This window comes from Lingula anatina, chromosome 1, assembly GCF_051362555.1.
Source record: "Lingula anatina isolate TDL-2025a chromosome 1, LinAna3.0, whole genome shotgun sequence".
Lineage (NCBI taxonomy): Eukaryota > Metazoa > Brachiopoda > Lingulata > Lingulida > Lingulidae > Lingula > Lingula anatina.
Window position 1 is genome coordinate 22,032,702 of NC_141767.1, and position 22,660 is coordinate 22,055,361.

Consider the following 22,660-nt stretch of genomic DNA (forward strand, 5'->3'; position numbering starts at 1 on the left):
TAAGAAAGCGCCGATTAAACATCTGGAGCAATTGTTAATTGTGATCACAGTTTTATCAAAAATAATTAATAAATAAATTTGTATGGTTATTTCTACATTTTTATAAATGAAATTCTAAATAACTCGATTGATTTCCAGCTATTTATATCAAAATTAAGCTTTAAGGCAAAGACTGTAATAATGGTTTGGTACAAGATTACTGCTCCCGAGTGAAAACATTGATGATCAAAAGAGGGCGCCACGTATGACGTCACGATTAGCCAATTAGAAATTAGTATTCCAGTCACATGATATGGGAGCCGTTTGAATGTAAAGAACATTAAAACATACATTGAGGTGAACTGGAGTTAGTTATTATTTTCTGATCACACTTGTGGCAGACTGCTATTTATAAAGGTAGGGACATTTCCAAGTATTTTATAATCTACTGAACACCTTACACCTTCATAACGTTGCTGTCTTGTGTTTATTTTATGCTTTTGCATCCTCCTGTCAGTGCTGACATTACACTGACACTGACACAATATAGACAGGGCATCTGCATAATTTCCCATCTCTGATCTTAGTTTAATGACAGTTTCACAAGAAGTACTCAGATAATCAGAAATCAGTTATAAAATGTGTCAGTATACTTAATCAAACTATTTGCATTGCTTTGCTAATATGTCACCAAATGCTGCCTATTTAGTATGATAATTATGAAATGACTAAGTATTAATAATGATCAGACAGTATCAATGGTTAGTGATTAATACTATCGCAGACTGTTCTGTGAACATAGTGCATATGTTTTAAGAAAGTTTAATACTTGTATGTATCACAATAAATATGCTTACTGTCAAATATGCAAAAGTTAGTATGATACTACTGGTAGTTGACTGTATTGTTTAGGACTAGGGAGCAAGAGAGCAATGGATTGATAAACATGACATGAGTGTCGTTGTTACACTGGAATGTAATTAATGGTGAAAGGAGTTCACAGATTTATTTTCATAATACCACAGACCTCAAATTTGACTTATAGAAAGCCAAATGCTTAAGTGTGAATATAAACTGTCTGAATTTTCAAGATATCTCATTAATTTAGATAAAAATTAGACCCTTGTTTGCCAATTTTTCAAGATATCATTTTCAAAAATGAGTCAAAAATTGCCCAACTTGATTTTTAGATCCTAAATGTTGTCAATTATAATGGTCATATAATAATTATAGGATCTGACCATGAACACACAGCTTTAAATTTGGTTCTAGGGTTTTCCCAAGCAGGGAAATACAGTACTAGTATGTATATAAAATGGGCAAAGTGAAGGGATTTTGGTCAACAGGAACATGTAATATGAGAAAATACAAATTGATACAATGTATCTTCTAAAACATGAGCATCAAAACTTTATATCCAACATAGGCTTAATGGGGAAAACAGGAAGGGGATGACAAACAGATTAAAAAAAACACACACACACACATTTGAGTTGAACTAACCACAGATGAGTTATGAAGAGTGTCAGCAAAGGAGGATCAGGTTAGCCAGTTTTCTGTCTCCAGCATTCCTATTTGTATTTTTCATGTATACATGTATAATAGTAAACATGCTACAGGCAGAGAGGAAGTCATTATAACAAGGTGAACACAACACATACTTGAAACTTTGTTGTTGATTATGGGAATTGATAAGTGCAAGGATTAAATTGGATGAATCAGTTACCACAGCAAGTATTATACTTATGATAGGGTGCTAGTACATTTGTTAGGGACCATTCCCACAGATATTTTGACCAACCTCCCTGGCTAGTCTTACTAAATTGCTATCAATGTAACCGACTTAAATGTCTGTCGCACCTAGTAAAGCTGTTAGGGGATAATTATCTTTACCCCGAGCTGATTCGGTAGGCCTGATAGACTTTTAAGCAGGTTAGTTGATAGCTATTTAGTGAGAATCCCCAGGGAGTTAGACCGATCCAGATGGATCGATCTAGGCATGGGATCCCAGTCTTAGATATTTTTGGTTATGATGGGGTGCTAGTGCATTTGTTAGATGTTTCTGAAAATTAAAGATTGATGTCACCTTTATTTTACCTATATTTAAAAGATGTAGGCACAACATTCTATGAAAAAAATTATATAGTAATAGGGGTATACATTTGTACTATTGGCTATTTTAATCTCTCTCTCTCTCTCTCTCTCTCTCTCTCTCTCTCTCTCTCTCTCTCTCTCTCTCTCTCTCTCTCTCTCTCTCTCTCTCTCTCTCTCTCTCTCTCGCTCGCTCGCTCGCTCACTCACTCACTCACTCACTCACACACACACACACACACACACACACACACACACACACACACACACACACACACACTGTCACACACACAGTTTGAACTGAAGTAAGTCTTGTGTAGCACAGGTGCAGGTATTTACTTTCTACTTCAAACTGATAACATCTCAAATATTGACACATTTCTGTGTTAATAAGGTATGGATAGTGTTTCAGATTTGATACATTACCATGAATGTTATGTATCTGTTGAGTAATTACTGTCTACATTTATTATCAAACCATTCATCTCCTTTCGCTGACCGAATGTATGCATAGGTTTCAAGAGCATATCTTTTAGTTTTATTCAATGATATACATTTGTAAATGTCAGTTCAAGCAAGTTGGAATGTTCCAAGATTGATGGGTTGTTGTAAGTTCCAGTGTTTTTGTGTAGCTGATGTGACTCTACCCCCTCTAGAATGGTGCAGGACTCCAGCATACAGTTAGCTGCTTTCTTCCCATCAATCACACACTGATACTGTCTACAAAGATAATGTCACAGCCAGGGGGTCAGCAAGGGTCATCATCATTATTAGTATGAAGTATGTCTTATGGCTGAGTAGTTATTTTTCTGTGCATATGGACAGACCTCTGCATTAATTATTTGTTACGCTGGGGAAAACTACAAACACAGGGTTCAACATTTCAGCTTAAAGCCCATTAAGTGGGGTTACTTAACAGATAAAAACAATGGCTCAGGGGTCAACTTTACATGGTGAGGAGTAGTTATTCAGTTACACGCAGAAACAATTGGATTAAAAGAATTATGACAACTGAATCATTTAATCAAAAATGGAATTGAAAAGGCATTAGTTGTTGCCATACTGTACATACAGTTGCAGTAGAGGTGTCAGTGATGAAGATGATCTAAGTGTTGGGTATGAATTCAATTATAGTTCACTGTATTGTCTGTCAGGTCTATAGACATGTATTTAGATCTTGTCTGCCTAGGTTTCTAGGTTTCCAGCCAGATTTCTAATACTTTGAAAAAAAGAAAGTTTCGAGCAGAAAACTTAATTCAGCAGCTTTTTACTATTGAAAAAAAACATGATATTTGAATGGGCAGTTAGTATGATGGTTGTTCATTGGAGTTGGGGCTGATCTGAGCGTTTCTATTTACAGGTCCAGTAGGCAGATGCTGCAGTTAAAATGGGGGATGACAGTGAGTGGATGAAATTACCCACAGAGGACAAGGTCACACACAAGGTAAACTGGTACATGTCTTGCCATCAGAGAATTCCAATGTCTTTATTATGTAAAACCAGTCAAGGGTGCACATGTTATATAAATCCATTACACAAATATTATAAATGCAATTTGTTCTGTCTTGTGTACTACCTGATGTCAGAACACATTTTATGACCAGCCTAAAATGATTCGTCTCGAGTTCACGTGTTGACCAAAGAAAACAAAGAAGCCCTTAAGAAAATAATATGTATTGGTTTTTTTTATTCAAAACGAAACCAATTTCTTGCTTAAGTATGGATATATTCTGATATTATTATTGAACAGGTCACATATAAATATGATATTTAGTTCAGAGCCAGTATGTAAAGCCATTTACACCAGTATGTTTGATGATATCAGATTCTTGTATATACAAAGATTATCTGGTGTACATCTTATGCTTGCATGTAACATTTATTGAACTACGGATGCACTTGACTTCCAGCCTGGCGGTGACTCATGCTGGTTTTATATAGCCATACTTGTCATAGCACCTGGTTGCATGTGGAATAAACTGCCATATGCTCTGCACACAGTGTGTACTACTACTACAGACTGCCAAGTTTAATAATTATACCTTCACTACTAACCATTAGCTTAGATTTATCTCCCTCCTCTTATTCCTTCAGATTTTAACTTTGGATGTTTTTTTTTTTTTTTTTTTACATTGCTAGATTCTGAATTCATGTTATATTGAGATGAATTATAGCACTAATTTAGTGAAGAAACCATTTCTAGGACATTATCTTGATCCATACATGTCTGAATGGTAGCTACTGACCCAAACACAATGAATAGAAAGCTTCCTAGGGAATATAATCAATATAAGATTTACGGCCATTACAGTTGCTGCTCTCTTTGGTTTCCTATGTTTGCTTCCTCTGGACACAAAAATGGCACAGAAGCTAAATGTGTTCTGTTAGAGCTAGCTATAGTGTGTAATCATTTGTTACTTCTGCAAAGGATGACTCAGTTCTTGGGTGATTATTCTGATTACTGAAATCAGTTTCATACTAGACATAGGAAGTCAATCAGAATTGAGCTCTGTTTGATTAATATGTTTGAACTTTGTTTCAATTTTATCCCAAGATCTTGATAAACTAAACACTTTGCTGCTGAAAAGCAAAAAGACAAATGATGTTGAATCTGATGTGTATATGTGCAGACATTTCTGTCTTCCTTTGGTTAGTAATTTTGTGATATCAGCTCAGCTGCTGTCATGTTTTAACAGAATTTTTCTGAAAAGTTCTAGGTATGTGACCAATGGGCAGAGTAAAAATAAAATGTATGATCAGAAATACATGCCAAAAATATAAAGAATAACAATTTGTAGAAAATTACCTATAGTATTTCTTAAATATCCTTGTAATTGTTGGGAGTACAGGCATGTTATTGTATAGGTAATTATACTGGTACATAAATCTCTCTTTGAAAGGTATGGAAGGCCCGACTTGCAGGATATGAAGAAGCTGCTAAACAATTTCCAACTCTGGACGAGAAGAGTCCAGAATTTTCAAAGTACCTTGGACTCCTGAAGAAGTTTGTTATAGATAACAATGCCATAGCACAGGAGAAAGGCCTGGATGCTGTCCTAGCATTTGTAGAGAATGCAGCAGTTGCTGGAAAGTAAGGGCATTACAATTACAAATATTTATGTTTATAGATTTTTTGAAAATATCTACAGTTGATTCAGAAATCGAGAAAGTTTAAGCAAGATTTATTTTACACAACAAAAATTTCCTATTAACTTGATTGTGTTTATTTGGTTTAGTAAAAAAAACTGTAAAAGAATGAGACAATAGACGTTCAGGTGTCAGTAATCTTTATGGGTATTTATAATTTTTTTCAATATTCTTAATTTTCTATATATTCATGGAAGAAACTTGTAATGGTGCATTTTTTCTTATCAAACACCGTAAAAAGAATCATTGTTAACTTTATTTTTCACATTAAAATTTTAGAACTACTGGGGAGATTGTAAATGGCTTAGTCACAAAATGTTTCAATGCCAGTAGAGCCAAAACAAAGGAAAGGGCCTTTGAAATTGTCATGATGTACATAGAAATAGAGAAACAAGAAATAGTCATGGTAAGACGTTGATTGGTCATCATAATCAGTTGTCACTATTATTTATGTTTCGCTGTGACATTCAGTTTGTAGTTTGAAACTTAACTCTGGGGCCACCTTCGCATCTTTGTTATTATAATCATTCTATTGCCTGATGTGTAGAATATTTTGTTTTAACATTAAAACATGTTGGATATTTGATTTTTGCCAATGTAGCATTGTTTTTGTGAAAAAAGTACTTATTTGCCTTCAATGACAAACAGACTAAACAATGCTTAGCATCTACCTGTCTCTTACATACAAAGGAAAGAAATCCAGACAATTGAATTATGAGCTGTTTCTTTGATGCGTTCTCTTAACCTTGTTTTAGGAAGAGTTGATGAAGGGACTTGAGAACAAGCAGCCTAAGATAGTTGCAGCATCAGTACAGGCCATTAGAGATGCTGTCAGGTAAAACATACATATGAAGATTAAAAAGTTTATTACAAAAAAAGAGATTTGCAGAATAAGATGAAGAATTTCCACATGTTGACTATCAACCAGTAGATAAACTATTGCCTACATCACCTGAGATATGTTTGGTTTTAAGTATGCTTAAAAGTTTTTTTAATTTTATTTTATTAGAACAAGATTTGAGTTGACCCTTAGATTGACTGTACCATAATAACACACTTTCATCAAAAATTTCAGAGATTTTGGTGCTAAATGTTTCACACTGAAGCCAGTAGTAAAGATGATTCCCAAGCTGTTAGAGGACAGAGATAAGAATGTAAGAGAGATGACCAAGTCTTTGACAGTAGAGCTGTACCGCTGGATCGGTGCTGCACTCAAACCACAGCTGGCAAATCTTAAACCTGTACAGGTAAGAGGAGAATTGAGGTAGATAATTGATAATTGCTGTTTTGATATATATATATATATATATATATATATTAAAGGCAGAAAAATATTCGATATTTTTTAGATTGAGCAGATGAGATAAATTAGAGTGTGCAGATTATTATTATTATTATTAATTTAACAATATTTCAGGAACAAATTGTTTTGATAAATATCAGTTCATCAATATAAAGGCTGATCTGTAAAGAGAAAATACATTACTACTTGATAGTTTTGCTTCTGTTTGTTGTCGTTATAGATCACAGAATTGGAAACAGAGTTTGAAAATCTTGCTGGTGAGAAGCCAGTCCAGACCCGCTTCCTGCGTTCCCAAGCAGATCTTAAGGCTAAAATGGAGGCAAAAGCAGCTAGGGGAGGGGGAGAAGAAGAGGGGGAAGATGAGGATGGTATGTGCAAAAATGGTTGTCCACTAAACAAATATATATATTATGGAAATTGTGAGCTTACATACATGTAGCATCATGAAACCACACTCAAAAAAGCAAACTATTCAGTCTGGAATGAAGAATAAATGTTCAGTATATTGTTTTGTATGTCAAGAAGCATTTGATCATACCTATAGTGTCTTGATGTTTGTATTTTGTTTGTTTATAATCTAACATTTCAGATGAGGAGGCTGCAGAAGAAATTGATCCATATGAGCTGATGACAGCAGTAGACATATTGTCCAAGTTGCCAAAGGATTTTTATGAGAAGATTGTAAGTACATTTATTTAGATCATATCTATATCTTTTTCAAGTAGGCTGCTGTTTGCAGCACTTCAGGACTAAAAATCTGATTTCTTTCTGGTAGATAAAATTAATACCATATTCAAAAGATGTAAATTGCAATTTTTTTACACGTTTTCCCAACTAGGGATTATTGTGTCAACTTTTTTTCCCAGTATTCTTTTTCCACTGGTCTTTCTCATGACAGAAAGTAACCATTGCATTTCTTTTCACAGGAGGCCAAGAAATGGCAAGAGAGAAGAGAGGCCCTAGATGCTGTCCATAAGCTGCTAGAGAGCCCCAAGCTGGAGAATGGGGATTATAGGGACCTTGTGAGGGCACTGAGGAAGGTCGGCAGAGCACACTAACTTTTTGATAAAGCTGAATTCTTTTATGATTTTAAAGAAAGTAAGCCAAAAAGTGTTTTCAAAACAACTGAGAGGGCTGTCCACAGAAATGGAAAAGTTCTGATTAAAATTTATATTAAGATATATAGGCCTGTTGAATTGAAATAGAAGCAGTTGTTAAGCCTTGTATTTTTTTTCTTTTCTTGTTTTAGGTTGTGGCCAAGGACACTAATGTGCTTCTAGTAACAATAGCTGCACAGTGTTTGGCAAATTTGGGAAAAGGTCTGAGGAAAAAGTTCCAGCCGTTTGCACATGAGGTATACCATCTTGGTTTCTAGCTTTTGATGTGGAATTTTATTGAAGTATTTAAAAAATTCCATAAAAAAATAACACCTGATTTAAAATTGAAATTGTTAAAAGGTTATTAAGGTGTTTTATGTTTTAACTGTGATTTCAGGTCATTCAAACTGCCCTAGAGAAGTTCAAGGAGAAGAAAGTGACTGCAGTAGCTGCCTTGAGAGAAATGGTGGATGCAGCATCTGATGCAGTAAGTCCCTGTTGAATTCATTGTTGGTTTGTGATGTATCATGGCATCTGCTAAATATTAGATTAGTATCATCAATTCACATTACCTAAATGAAAGAAATTTATAAGACATGCATTTCATACATTTCATTCTCAGGCATACAGGTCATAACAAGCTGTTTCTTTCCAGACTACCCTTGAAGTGGTCAGCGAAGATTGTTTGACAGCCTTGGAAAACAAAAATCCCCAGATTAAGGCAGAGACAGCCCGGTTCATTGCCAGATGGTTTACAAAGTGCACTCCAACTACCCTGCCAAAGAAGATGTTAAAACTTTATTGTGCTACACTTTGTAAGGTAAGTTACTGCAGCTTCCATTAAAAGAGATCTCAAGGACTCCCCTTTAGGTCCAAGTATCAGTCTTATCAATAAAACATCAAAAGATGATCTTTACGTGTAGAAAAGAATGGCAGAAAGTAAATATCATTTGTATCTATATATCGCCAATTAGATGGGTTTGAAGTATTCTGGATTCACATTGCTCTCAATTCTTGATGTCAACTCTTACAAGCACAAGAAGACATGTATTACTGTCAGATCACTTCTATTTCTTCTATATTTGTAGACCATCAATGACACCACCCCAGATGTAAGAGAAGCGTCATTTGAAGCCCTGGGGACAGCCATGAGAGTGGTTGGAGAGAAGCCACTCACACCTTTCTTAGCAGATGTGGATCACATCAAGTTAGATAAGGTCTGGATTAGTTGCTTGTCCAAATAGAATGTGGGACATATTTTTGGCTCTTCTGTTCATATTAGTATATTTAACCCAGTCCTAATGCACTAATTTTCTATAGCCAATAACAATTGGAGCACAAAATTTAGTCAAGTTTCATTGTTTATGTTCTTCAGATCAAGGAGTGCTGCGAGAAGGCAGTGCTTGTGAACATGAAGGGTGGTGGTGCTAAACCTCCCAGCAAGGCTGTGCCACCAGCAGCAGCACCAGCCAGCAAGGCTTCTGCACCACCAGCAAAGGCAGCCAGCACCAGTAAACCTGCAGAAAAGGTTAGGGATTAAACTTGGCTTAAACATTTAAAAGCCACATTTTGTTTCTGTCTGATGAATATAGATATGTGTATCTGTGTGCGTCTATATTCTCTTCTGCATAGGAAAATCAGATATGAAGATAAAAAATTTTTATAAAAATTATTTTTTGTTTCAGGCTGCAAGCAAACCTACCAAAAAAGCTGCTGGAGGGGTAAGTAATGTTCATGTTGTAAGGTCTATGTAAAAGTGTTGTGAATAAGGATGGCATAATGATAGAAATGTATAATTCATAATGGAGATTACTAAGAAGAATAAAAATTTTGAGCAAATAGACTCTGTATGAACAACAGTTCTGTTTTGGAAAAACATTTGAAGATGCATGCTTTCTTATGCACTGTTTACTGTCAATTTATGTAGAGTAAATATTTATTTACCTGGCATTCTTTTAGCCTCCAAAAAGTGCCGCTGGTAAAAAGGGAGCAGCAAAGAAAGCAACTGGTGGAAAAGAAGGACCCACAGAACAAATGCTCTCTGTAAGCTTTAAATTACATAGGAAAAAAGCAAACATTACACTTTGTACAGCTAATTATGTTCTTTGCTGATTACTATGGCAATTGTGTACATAGATTTGATTCTATTTTAGTCTAATATTGATGTTAAGTTTCTAATATATGTATTAGTTTGACTCCCTACATAAAATATTTGAAATGACAAAACGCCTGTCACCATTTATGACTAGCAAGTTTATATTTAGGATGAAGCTGTGGAGGAGAAAGGCTCTGCACTGTTAACAGCAGAGTTACTCACCAACCTGGCCAGTTCTAATTGGAAGGAGAGGCTGGCTGCTACAGAGAAGATGAGAGATGTCATCACAGGCTTGACCAGAGATGATATCCCTACCCAGGTCTGTGTCAGGGTGCTGAGTAAAAAACCAGGACTCAAAGATACCAACTTTCAGGTGAGTCTTATTATGGACATAATGATACATTAATAACCTTATTCTTTAGTTTTTGAGAATAAAAAAGTGGAAAGTATTTTGACAATATAGAATCACACAGTGAGATATTTACATTAATGAGGAATAAAATAATGTTTGAAGATAAATTCAAATGTTTCAAGTCCAAGGTGTTGATATCACATCTGTTCACTTGTCCTCCAGGTCTTAGGAGTGAAACTGAATCTGGTCAGCCACCTGGCAATGAACTCCAAGTTCAGCCAGACCTCTGCCCAGTGTATCCTGGGAGACATGGTGGACAAGGTGGGGGATGTGAAGAATGGGGGCACCTGTCAGGAGGCTCTCAGCTGTATAGCAGAGGCCACATCACTGGAGTTTGTGGCACAGGAGGTGAGAGGATGTGACCACAGTATAAGTTGGCACTAAAGTAAATATCCACATAATGCAAAGCTATCACTGATCAGTGTCATTCTTTACCGCAAAATGTATTGAAACGTTAACGTCAGTCTGATAATTTTGTCAGAGCTTGAGAACCCACTTTTACATTCACTTAGTTCTCTTTTTAGGTAATGAAACTTTGCCTTTGCGTCTTTTTAGGTAATGAAACTAGCCTTTGCTCAAAAGAATCCCAAGAACCAATCTGAGGCACTGAACTGGCTTGCCAAGGCAGTCAAGGAGTTTGGATTTAAGTGAGGGCATTTGACTTTAGTTTCCATATGAATAATAAAATAATGTAATATATCTATTGCACTCTTCACAGCTATAATGTTATTGTAAATAGTGTGTATTGGTCTTTCAAAGCCAGTGTGTTGAGTATTTTCTTTATTTTTTTTAGAATCAATGTTAAACCTGTGATAGAAGTACTCAAGAAGGCCTTTGCAGCTACAAACCCAGTACGTACATTTTATACATAAAGTTTAGATTTAATTTTTTAGAGAAGTATATAACACTTTTGATACAAAAAAATGTAATGACTGGACAAATGAAGAGATGAAGGATAAACAATAACTGAAATTATATATGCTTTGGTGGTAGGGTGTTGGAGGTACCATGCTTTCTGCATTGCTAATAATGATTTTATTTTATAGTGACATTAATCTGGTATATGAGATATCTAGTGCTATAACTATGTGTCTTATTACTTAAAAACCACATCATGCTCTCCCTCAGGCTGTGAGAACCTCTGCTATCACCTTTGTGGCTGTGGCACACATGTATATGGGACCTACACTCAGGACTTTGTTTGAGGATGAGAAACCTGCTCTCTTACAACAGATTGATGACGAGATTGCCAAGGTGATAAGTCAACATCAGCTCAAAAATGTGAAAAATTACGGCTTCTAGAAGCCTTGGCAGGATAGATATGATATAAATGCATTTAAAATGTTGCTTTGGCTAAGATCTTAAATAATACACAAGTCTTTTCCGACTTTTCTCAGAATTCAGACTTTTTCAGGTTCATTTGGGTCATTCTTGTGAATCGTGTAAATCTGGTGAATCGTGTAAATCCTACTTTTTCAGTGAAGACAAGTCTCATGCCTGATAATAGTATTCTAGACATGAAATGTATCAGAGCTGAATTATGTTTCATATATTTGCAATGTGATATTTACTATTCCACCTTTGGTGTCTAGGTTCAAGGGGAGAAGCCTCCAGCACCTACCAGAGGCACCACTCCCAAAGACAAGGGTGGTGATGATGAGGAAGAGGATGAGGAAGAAGGAGAGGAGCAGGCTGATGTGGCAGATTTGGTCCCTAGGAATGACATCAGGTAAGAACGGGATACAGTGCAGATATTGACAGACTGTGAATATTTGTGATATGTGAGGAAGAATATGGCAGTGATAATTTGTGTAGTCTAGCTGGTCTCACAGTTTTAAATTTTGATTGTTCTGAAAAAGTTAAATGTGATTGCAAGGGAGGGAGATTAAATGTACGATGACTAAAAAGAATGGAATAGTTAATAATGATTGCAGAATTTACAAAATAATGTAGTCACCAAAATATGAATTCACTTTGTTTTTTTCCCCACAGTGATAAAATCACAGAGGAAATTGTGACAGAGATGGCAGACAAAAACTGGAAGATCAGAAATGAGGCTCTTCAGAAGGTTGCTGCCATACTCAACGAGGCCAAGTTCATTACTCCAAATTTGGGCAGTCTCCCAGAGGCCTTGAAGGCAAGGCTAGGAGATTCCAACAAGATCTTGGTGAGTGCACATGGCTATGTGTTGTTTCGGAGAGCTCACACAGGTTCAGAGGACTGGCAGAAATATGAAATTTCATTTTTAAAAGAGACAAAAAAAAAAAAAAGAAGCATTTTTGCTCATGTAGCAAGTGTTAAGTGCATCTTTTTAAAGAAATCGGGTTAATCAGTCGAATAGATAAAAGAGCATATCATTATGATAAACCTGTTTTATCCACTTGTCAGGTTTCCACTTGCCTTACTATCTGTCAAACTCTGGCCACTGCTATTGGTCCCAAAATCAAACAGCATGTGCGCATTATTGGGCCAGGGATGGTAGGATGCTTTGGAGATTCCAAGGTAAGAAAAGTAAAATGGAAAAATAAATGTTTATACAGACCTTTGGTCTGGCATTCAAATCCTGTTTCTCTGACACCTGGGTATACAGATGTAAAGAAATTGTAAATTTTTGTTGATGTGTGTTAGATTCTGTCACCAAGTAATATGCCAGAACTGTTCACTGGGAGTGATAGTGAGAAGTGTTCAAGGCATATCACGAAAGGGAAACGGTGTATTATTTGACATATGTACTGATAGAAAGTACTCACATTTCACTAAAAAACACCCCTAAAACCAAATAAAGTTTTATTGCCGTGGTCACATAACATCTCTATGTATATTTATTCCATCAATCGACTTGACGCTATATAGAACATTTTGATCCATATGTGTAGCCCCAGCTTAGAGCAGCCACAGGGACTGCCCTTGATGCCTGGGTGGAGCAATGCACATTGCTTCCTTTCTTGGAGGGAGAGATCTTCAGTGAGCATCTGAAGAAAGGAAATCCAAATCTCAAGACAGAGGTGAGTTTAGTGTTGTATTGTTTGGTAATGTTGTGAGTGATGTCCATGGAACTTTTTTCTGCTTTTTGTTTGTTATATACATGGAGAAGTATAAGTATCAGGAATTTTTTTCATATACTACTAAAATCTGTTTTGTCTATTTTTGTGCCTCTAACAATAATCATACTAATGTAACTTTTTACAAAACGGTGAAGGATTGCTGGAGCATATAATTGTTATTTATGAAAGTTCATGTGCCTTTGAACAGTTATTTTTGCATTGAGATATACTCTTATGAGTCTTCATGTTTCAAATATATATACTTTCTCATTGCACCGACTCCAGCTGCTTGGATGGCTGGCCACAAAGTTGCCCAGCTGCAAGAAGGTGCCCAAAGACAACAAGGAGGAGCTCCTGGCTTGCATCTCCTCCATTCTCACCTGTCTGGAGGACAGGAATGCTGGGGTGCGCACCAAGGCTCAGGAGGCCCTGGTCCCTTTCATGATCCACACAGGCTACGATGCCTTCCTCAAGGCCTGCAATTCATTGCCTGTAAGTTAAGTCCCCAGACTGATATTGTAGCATTACATTTGATTGCACAAAATTTGTGTAATTCTTAACGTAAATATCCTTGGTAGCTGATAACTTAATATTGCAAAGCTTTTTTGTGTGTGATGCAAAAGCTCTTGTCAACTGAAACCTTTCAGAATTTTAGAAAAGTGTAGTAGTTCTTCACAGTTTCAATTCAAGAAAAATAACTTATTTTCTATAACTTCTAAGGCATCTTCCAAAGAACCAGTAAAGGCTCAGTTAGATAAGGCTAGAGAAAACCTTCCTGCAAAACCGCCACCTAAAAGCAAGAGCACAACATCTGCAGCCCCTACACCAGTAGCAACGCCACCTGAGGATGATGAGCCGGAGCCTGCACCATCAGCACCCAAGGCAGCAGCCAAGTCTCCACCTAAAGCTGAAGGCAAGCCAAAGGCTGGAGGCAAGATTGTAGTCAGAGGAATGAAGGTGAATTTCATTGATTTCCCCATAAGCTGATACACTTTAGCCAATAACTGTGGTGCTTGTCACCCCTTTAAATTGCATCAGTGTAATGTATAAGAGTTTCTCTTGTTTTAGAATGAAATCTGTAATAAATTTGAGTAGTTGAAAAAAGATTTTGCAGAACAATCTATATATGTTTTCTAGACATTTGTCTTTTTGTGATTTTAGAAAGGACCAGCTGCTGGAAAGAGCAGTAAAAAAGACGTGGAAGTTGACCTGAGTCCACCCCTTACCATTGGCTCCTCCAAAGAGAAGAGAATGAAGGATGAGAAAAACTTGAAGGTATTGTTTTACTAAAATAATGCAAGATTTTTAATAATGAATGGGAAAGAAGTTGGTTTCAAACTTTATCACCTTGCACAGTTCTTAGATATCATATGTCAGGATTTGATTCTAAAATTACCATCAGTTTTTGAATTGTTATATAACATAATATTCTTATTAAGCCTAAGTTTCAGCACTGTTTCAGTATTAATGGAAATGCATGCTCACAGTGCAACTTGTGTTTTCAGACATTGAAATGGAACTTTACCTCTCCACTGCCTGAATTTGTTGAGCAGCTGAAGAAGGATATGGAACAAAACGTGAACAAGACATTGATGGATCAGATGTTTAACAAAGACTTTAAACAACATATCAAAGCTTTGGACACCTTAATAAAAGTATGGTTCCATTGGTTTTGTTGTCAGATACATTTACATGTTTTGTCCACATTTTCACTATCTCACTGAGATTATTACTCTTAAAGGCTTAACTGAACAAAGATCCCTGAGATATAAAGTCCATATAATTTGACTGCCATAAACAATAAAAAAATCCAATAAAAAATACAGGCACATGCTTTTCATAAAGATGAGCTCCTCCGTAATTTATATTTATGATTCAAAACAATGAAATGTTGATAGTTCACTTTAATCAATTTATTTTCAGGCAGTTGAAGAACATCGTGATGCCACTGTGGCCAACCTTGACCTAATCCTCCGCTGGATGACCTTGAGGTTCTTTGAGACTAATCCCACTGTCCACATCAAGGCCCTGGAGTACCTGGCCTCTGTGTTCAGTCTACTGGCAGAAGAGGACTACCACCTTCTGGAGTTTGAAGCCTATGCCTTTGTGCCATACTTGATTCTTAAGGTGAAATATTCTACTGCTTTCTCATTTGATATTTTTAAAATAATAATAATAATAATAATACGGTAATAATGAATTTTTAGTTGCTAATTGCTTCCCATTATACAAAGCAAATGTTGGCATTTACAGATAACTGTTCGGATGCATGCAAACAAATTTTACTGAATATAAATTAATTATTTACATTTTAAGTAATAAAGGAAGATGGAATCAAAGATTGTTAACAGATAAACATGTCTGTTTTTCTAGGTTGGAGATAAAAATGAAAACATAAGGCGAGGTGTGAGGAATATATTCAAGCTTATTTGTAAAATATACCCAGCCAGCAAAATGTTTAGTTTTATCCTGGATGGGTTAAAAAGCAAGAATTCTAAACAGAGAACAGGTACGTCAATTTCTTTCAAACATAAGCATTTAAAGTTGAATCTTTGAATCTATAAAATTGTTATATGCCGTCTTACTGTCCTTGACCCAGCTGAGAACTCCAGCTAATAACCTCTACAACCAATTGTGTTCCAGAGTGTCTAGAAGAACTGGGCAGTCTGATAGAAGTGTATGGCATCAATGTGTGTCAGCCGTCCCCAGCACAAGCCCTGAAGCTGATAGCAGGCCAGATCAGTGACAGGGACAACAGTGTCAGGTCTGCAGCCCTCAACACGGCAGTAGAGGCATATGTCATCCTGGGGGAAAGTGTGTTCAAGTATATTGGGAATGTAAGTTGACACCATGTTGCTATCAGAGAGGGTGATACTCAGATTTTTTTCATGTGTGTCAAAGTCAGTTCAGTTCAAAAGAGGCTAGCTTTGACAGCAAATTGGTGTGATTAGACTCATATCAAGACTGTATGGCATTTATGACACAAGATAAGATGCTTTTAGGTTCTAAAGTCTGGCCTTGAATATGGGATGGGCACTTGCTATTATGTAACTTCTGAAAGTAATATAGAATATGGTTTCCAGAGATGGACCATTGTATTCTATTTCATCACAGTACCGTTCTATTTCAGTTACCCGACAAAGAGCAGGCAATGCTGGAGGAGAGGATCAAAAGGTCCAACAAGAACAGACCTGCTACAGCACAGCAGCCACAGCCAGTGAAGACCTCTCCAGACAGGGAGAGACCCCAGACTGCACCTGCTGCTGCTGCCTCCAAGGCCAAGTAGGTCACACAGTTCAGCAGTATGATGTTGGGGGAGGGGGGGGTAGAATGTGTATAGTTCTCTTTTTATCTGTGCAAATGATAAAATATATCCTGGGTTGTTTGTTTGTATTTATATTTCTGATGGCTGCTCTGAAGTAAATTAAATAAAAAAAAATTGCATTGCACATTTATTTTCTTAATCTGGCTTTTATTGCTCTTTTGTATGTGCAGTTTTTCTAATGCAGAACTAAATAAAGGTGCAGTTTATAGCTTATCAGAGAATTTGAAATAACTTTTCAGAACGCAGGGAATTCCAGGCCCACGTGTTGCTACTCCTGTACGCCGCTCTGCCTCTGGTAATGTGAAGAGAGAGTTTGCCTTGGAGCTTGATGACCAAGATGAGCCAAACAAATATGAAATGCCAAAACTAGTGGATGTTGATGTAGATGAAATTTTGAATGATACAGTGCAGATTCCCAAGACCAGGTATAGGGTGATTTTGGCACATGTCCTCAGCATCAAATTGTACTGATGTACATTGCATGTGTATTATCCCTTGAATTATGCTAATGAATGTTAAATTGAAAAAATTATAAATAATAAGCGAAAGACAATTTTTTTAAAGTATGGAAAATTCTTTTTCTTGTCTAATTTATTTAACCAATTTGACACATTATTTCTTTTTTTCTCCAGAGCTCGGCCTCCTAGTCCATTATCTAAACTACTTCACCGTTCAGCTGATGCTAACACAGCTATAGACCTGGTTATATCTCAGATCACAAGTGGGGACATCAGTGTCTGCATACAGTCACTGGCACAGGTCAGAGCAACAATACACTGGTTTTGGTATTAATTTTTATGTAAGATCATGGGTTTGAAACATTGAGTGTAGCTATGGTTTAAATTACAGTGGATTGAAATATGTACAAAAAAACTGTAACCTACATTTAAGATATCATATTTTGAAAGTGTAAACTTGAAGAAAGGACAATGGTCTTGTAGCAAATTTGTAAGAAGGCAAATATACATAATGCCCCTGTATGCTGTATGATTTTGTTTAATCTCTCAATTCTGTTAAGTATTAAGTTAAAGTAAAAGAGGATGTTGCCAAACAACTAGCATTATTTATAGTCTTTAAATGTTCACTGTTAGATTGATGGCATGTTGAAGAAGGAGGACCGTGCAGAGCTGCTGACCAATCATGTAGACCAGCTCCTGGTGGCCATTACTGTCCAGTTGAAGATGGCCCACACCAAACACATGGGGGACCCCAACACTGACAGTGAAGATGTTATCACACTGTGTCGAGCACTGTTGGGGACACTGCTAGAGGTATCATATCCCATACTAGCATTTGCTTGAAATTATAATTATTCTGTTGTTATGTATAAGGCTCAAAAAATAAATCCAGTCAGGTAAATTTTTTTCATGCATCATAGAGCTAGGTTGAAATAAAGGAAAGTATACCATTCTTATTTTATAATGAATCTTTTATACATAAACGAACTTTAGCCCTAATGGAACATTTTTGCCCTAATACAACTGCAGAACGTGCTTTTGTGTAGCACATAAACATCACTTCATGTGTTATAAAAAGCATCATCACAAATAACATGTCTTGCTTAAATAAAGAAATATCTTGCCATTTATCAGCTGTTCCAGTCAAAAGTATTATCCAAAGTTGCCAGCCGCGATGTGTTGAAAGAGCTGATCTCCATGATGGTCACTATTCTGCTTGACCGTCGTCTGGAGGACTTCAGTGAGGGTCCACAGCTGATGCGGTCAGTCAATGTGATGGTGGTCAAGATTGTGGAAAAATCCAACAGCACAAATGTCATGAGGTAACAAAATGTTTTCAATTTTGGATATTATTCATATATTTTTGAGTTAAGTCTGATATAAAATTCAAATATTTTCTCTTGTTTTATTTTAGTCTTGTCAATATTTTACATTCCTTTGTCTTTTCAGTGCACTAATAAAACTATTCCATGAATGCATGGCCAGTGAAACGTGTTCTTACAAATTTATAGAACTTGTCATGAAGGTAAATACTTGTTCTTTCTTTTGGTAAAAAGGAAAACAAAAAGAAAAAGATATGTAAAGAACAGCAAGTAAAGAACAGCAAACTATAATAAGTAATGGTGATTTAAAAAGACTTGACTTTGTAAACTCACCAGTATCAGGGGCGGATCCAGAGTTATTTTCTGACAGTCTTCCAAATTATCTTTGTTGATCCATCCTCCATTTTCTGACTGTCTTCTGACAGAAAAAATTAGATACCTGTCCATGTAAACTTGAAAATCTGACCGTCTTCCGGAAGACCCAGAAGATGCCCTAAATCCGCCCCTGAGTATCTCCTTGAAAGAGGCTTCTAAATATACCTTTGCTCTTGAAAATTGTAGCAGTATGTGGTAGCACTAAGGCAATGTCAAGGTTACCTTTTATCATCTTTTTTTTCCAGTGTTTGTGGAAGATGATGCGGATGCTCCCAGACATTATCAATGATATTGATGTAGAGGTGATTCTCTATGACCTACATGCCTTCCTCAAACAATTCCCCACATACACATGGAAAGACAGAGCTGAGGGAGACACACCTCTGAGGACAGTCAAAACTATTATGCATTCTTTGGCAAAGATGAAAGGAAATAAAGTGAGTTTAGGACATATATTCTTCAGGTGGAATGAATGTGTTTGTGTGTGCACTAGTATATTTAAATCAAAAGAAATACAAATGTCTGTTAGAGTAAAATGATTATGTCTTATATTGGAATTTTATGTATATCCCTCTACTCAGAGTTATGAAGTATGTTACCTATGAATTACACTATTCATTTACCACCAGATCCTCAGTGATATAGGCAGAATAGAGAACCCGGCAGAGTCTGAGGTGGTCCAGTATTTGAACAAGGTGCTCAAGCATGGAGTGGGTGGGGGCACAGCTGTTGCTGTCTCAAATACCAAGAATGAGCAGAATGGCTCCTCTGAGGATTCTAAAACACCCAGGAGAGAGGTAATTATGGTCATTGATTAATTAAGATAAACATTTAACAAATTACCGCTTGCTCAATACTTAATTTCTAGTTCAGCATAGTTCTTATTTAGTATATGCATAAAGTATTGAATTGTTGTTTTTACATGGCAAAATAAGCTTTCTTATTCAGAGATGTTTTTTTCTGGAAAATTCAGTGCATTTGAAATTTGATGTCAGAGAATTTGGTAATCTGTGAAGAAATAAACTAGTGTTTAATGACAGGAGATTCAAATTTTACAGAGCACTGGCAAGTCTTCCAAAAGACTGAGTAAAAGTACACATGACACTCTGGCAGAGATATTCAAGAAGATTGGCTCCAAAGAAAATACAAGAGAGGTGGGAGATAACTATAAATATTGTGATAATTGATGTCATTTTCAAGTTTAAATATGTGACAAAAAGTGTTTCAAGGACATGATAACAAATTAAAGTTTTGTATTTGTCTGGTATGGTGGTTCCACATGTGGAACAGTACACAGTTACGGGAAGACCAGATATTTTATTTGACTTCTTGCTTTCAGGGTCTCAATGACCTGTATGACTTCAAGCAAAAGAACCCAGAAGCAGACCTTGAACCATTCCTCCGCAAGTCTTCCCAGTTCTTCCAGAATTACATAGAAAGGGGACTGAAGAACATTGAGCTTGAGAGACAGGCAGGAGAGAAGTTGCCCACTCCGTCATTTGGTTGTAAGTCGGCATTCTTTTACATATTAAAGAAATATAAGTGGAAGATTCCTACATATCTTAACATTGTTTCAGCATCCTTGTATATAAAGGTCAATTATCATTGAATTACTCTGTGCAGTTAACATTTTTATGTGACATTTGAGAAGAAAAAGAGCATTCCATGTATGTCTCTAACATATCTTCTTCTTCCCAGCCATGTCAAGCCAGCCAGAAGGTGTTCAACTAGGGGCGTCCCTGGACACAGCCAAAGGTGATGTGAACCCTGCCATGTACATGGAGAGACTGAAGATCCTGCGGGCCAGGTGTGGCTTAGATAATAACAGTCAGCAGGTGAGTGCATACACAGCTACTGGTTGTCGTTGTTGTTGTGTGTAGATAGGTATTCTATTGGATTGTGGACTGATGATTATAGTAATATCTAGCACTTTGTTGTTATCATTTGAAATTTTTTTAAAATTTATTTTATTATTATTATTTTTTATTTATTTATTTATTTTATTTATTTATTTTATTATTATTATTATTATTTTTTGTTGTTGTTGTTGTTGTTGAAAAGTCCTTTTTTGCAATGATTTTCATACCTTAACATTTTGTTGGAGAATATAATAAGGCTATGAATCCAAGAGACCAACAGCTTTTTTTTTATCCAAAGTGAGTGGGAAAGGGAGTAGTGCTAGATATTACCATTAGCTTACTTCTGTGTGTTGCACTGCAGTATTTCTTTCATAATTTCAATGGTAAAACTTTTTTTCTGTGAATAATATTAATTGTTTTTACGTGTAATACAATGGCCCTCAGTATTCTGTTGCATGCAAGCAATATGTTATTGTATATCTATGTATTGTGTTCAAAATTTTTTCTCAAGTGCTTTTGAGGTAAATTTCAATATCTTCAATATATTGTGTAAAGCTGGTCTTATGTCATTGTTATTGCTTTGGTTGTAGTCTACAGAAACTGTACAGAAACCTGTTAAAAGCAGTAGTGAGGAGACTTTAGCCAGTAATCTTGTGAGTACAATCACAGTGAAACAACCCATTGTATTTGTCCTTTTTCTACATGTCTTTAAAGCTTTTGTGCATGATTGATGTTGTAGCTTAAATAGTACACTTATTGTGTTTTTATAGATTAGACAGATAGATGTGTTGCTGTGCTAGTTTTCTTTCTTATAAGATAATTCATGATGAGTATTGAAAGGTATAATTGACACATGGTAGAATTGAAACAGAACCAAAGATTTGCTGGAAGAATTTTAAGGTATTGACATTGCCTGTATGGGAATCTATATTTCTAATTCCAGCCTACACTTTCAAGTAGTGGCACCAGTACTGCACAACCACAAGAGAGTGGAGATGATAATAGTGAAAATAAGCCTGCTGCCGCTCAAGTCAATGTGGCAGACTTGAAGAAAAGACTGGACCGAATCAAGAGACAAGCACAGATGGACAGTTAACATAACTTATCTTATGATATAAATGTGAAAGGCACATTTGAATAATGTCTAAAAATGTGTTAAACAAGTTGTTACTGAGGACAATAAGCTACTTTGGGGATTTTTATAAGCCTAGTATGCAGACAACAATAATATCTCTCTTTGAAGAGTACAGTAAAGAAACAAGGAATGCATATATTAAGGCAACCATGTTTGGAAGAGGAAGATTTAGAAAAAAAGGTCAGAAAAACTTTGAGTAAAAGTTTTTCAATCAAAAGATTAATATTAGTCAACCAGACTGCATTATGGAGAAGACATCTTCAGTATTGCCAAAATTTTACAATAAATGCCAGCATTGCTTGCATATGATCACAAAAATATTTGAGAATGCTTTGATAATTAATGTAAAGCCATTAGGTTTATGTACACCAGTATCATGTAATCTTTTCATTTAATTTATGGAATTCCTTATACATATTCAGCTGTCATTAATTGATGTAGTTTGCATATGTATACTTTGTAATTGCCAAAATGCAGGGGTTACTTGCAGAACTGTATTGAAATACAGATGATTTGTATGAGATGTGCACGAGTGAGAGTGAAGACACATGTGTTGCCATTATTATTGTTATTATTATTATTATATGTATTATAATAACAATTTTTTGTTGATAGATGAATAGTGTGTATATGTATATAAACCAATATTTAACAGATCAGAGTAATCATAAGAGCATGTTTTGATTGTATAGCTGCTCTATGCAAGGTACCTGGCACCAAGGTGGATCTGACCAAATTGTAATAAAGTCTCAAAAGAGTCATTTTTAATTTTGGTTTTCTGGTCAACCCTTCACTTAAAGGAACTACACTGCAAATCTTGCAAATATACAGGCTCCAAATGGCAAAAGAACATTGCAAGAATGTTTACAAACAAGGCAGTAAAGCTGATAAATAGGTGTGTTAGTATAAATGCCCAAACTGGTGAAAGCAGTGACCATAAAAAATGTAAATCTGAAAAAAATTTACCAAAAAAAAAAAAAAAAAAGGATTACAAAATAAAATCCTATGGGGCTGGTTT

General features: G+C 35.9%; 1 protein-coding gene across 2 annotated transcripts; it reads left to right on the forward strand.

Annotated features, from left to right (window-relative positions):
- The first annotated feature begins 252 nt into the window (after positions 1-252).
- LOC106152567 (cytoskeleton-associated protein 5) lies at positions 253-22,401 on the forward strand. 2 transcript variants are annotated; one of them, XM_087002510.1, is made up of 45 exons: positions 253-396; positions 3,431-3,514; positions 4,971-5,161; positions 5,497-5,623; positions 5,973-6,052; positions 6,293-6,464; positions 6,741-6,888; positions 7,110-7,201; positions 7,447-7,560; positions 7,770-7,874; positions 8,015-8,104; positions 8,273-8,437; positions 8,706-8,834; positions 8,993-9,145; positions 9,303-9,338; positions 9,577-9,660; positions 9,882-10,085; positions 10,287-10,472; positions 10,680-10,771; positions 10,918-10,975; positions 11,253-11,378; positions 11,717-11,853; positions 12,117-12,291; positions 12,513-12,626; positions 13,001-13,129; positions 13,454-13,660; positions 13,889-14,125; positions 14,330-14,443; positions 14,674-14,823; positions 15,092-15,295; positions 15,542-15,677; positions 15,812-16,005; positions 16,299-16,450; positions 16,733-16,918; positions 17,126-17,252; positions 17,585-17,764; positions 18,086-18,273; positions 18,401-18,476; positions 18,894-19,085; positions 19,278-19,445; positions 19,707-19,802; positions 19,988-20,153; positions 20,347-20,483; positions 21,098-21,160; positions 21,451-22,401. In XM_087002510.1, exons 2-45 carry the CDS (start codon positions 3,458-3,460, stop codon positions 21,601-21,603), a joined length of 6,090 nt encoding a protein of 2,029 aa, XP_086858636.1. In that variant the 5' UTR covers positions 253-396; positions 3,431-3,457; the 3' UTR covers positions 21,604-22,401. The 2 variants fall into 2 exon arrangements, with proteins under 2 accessions (XP_086858636.1, XP_086858637.1); XM_087002511.1 differs by lacking the exon at positions 21,098-21,160.
- Positions 22,402-22,660: the final 259 nt, after the last annotated feature.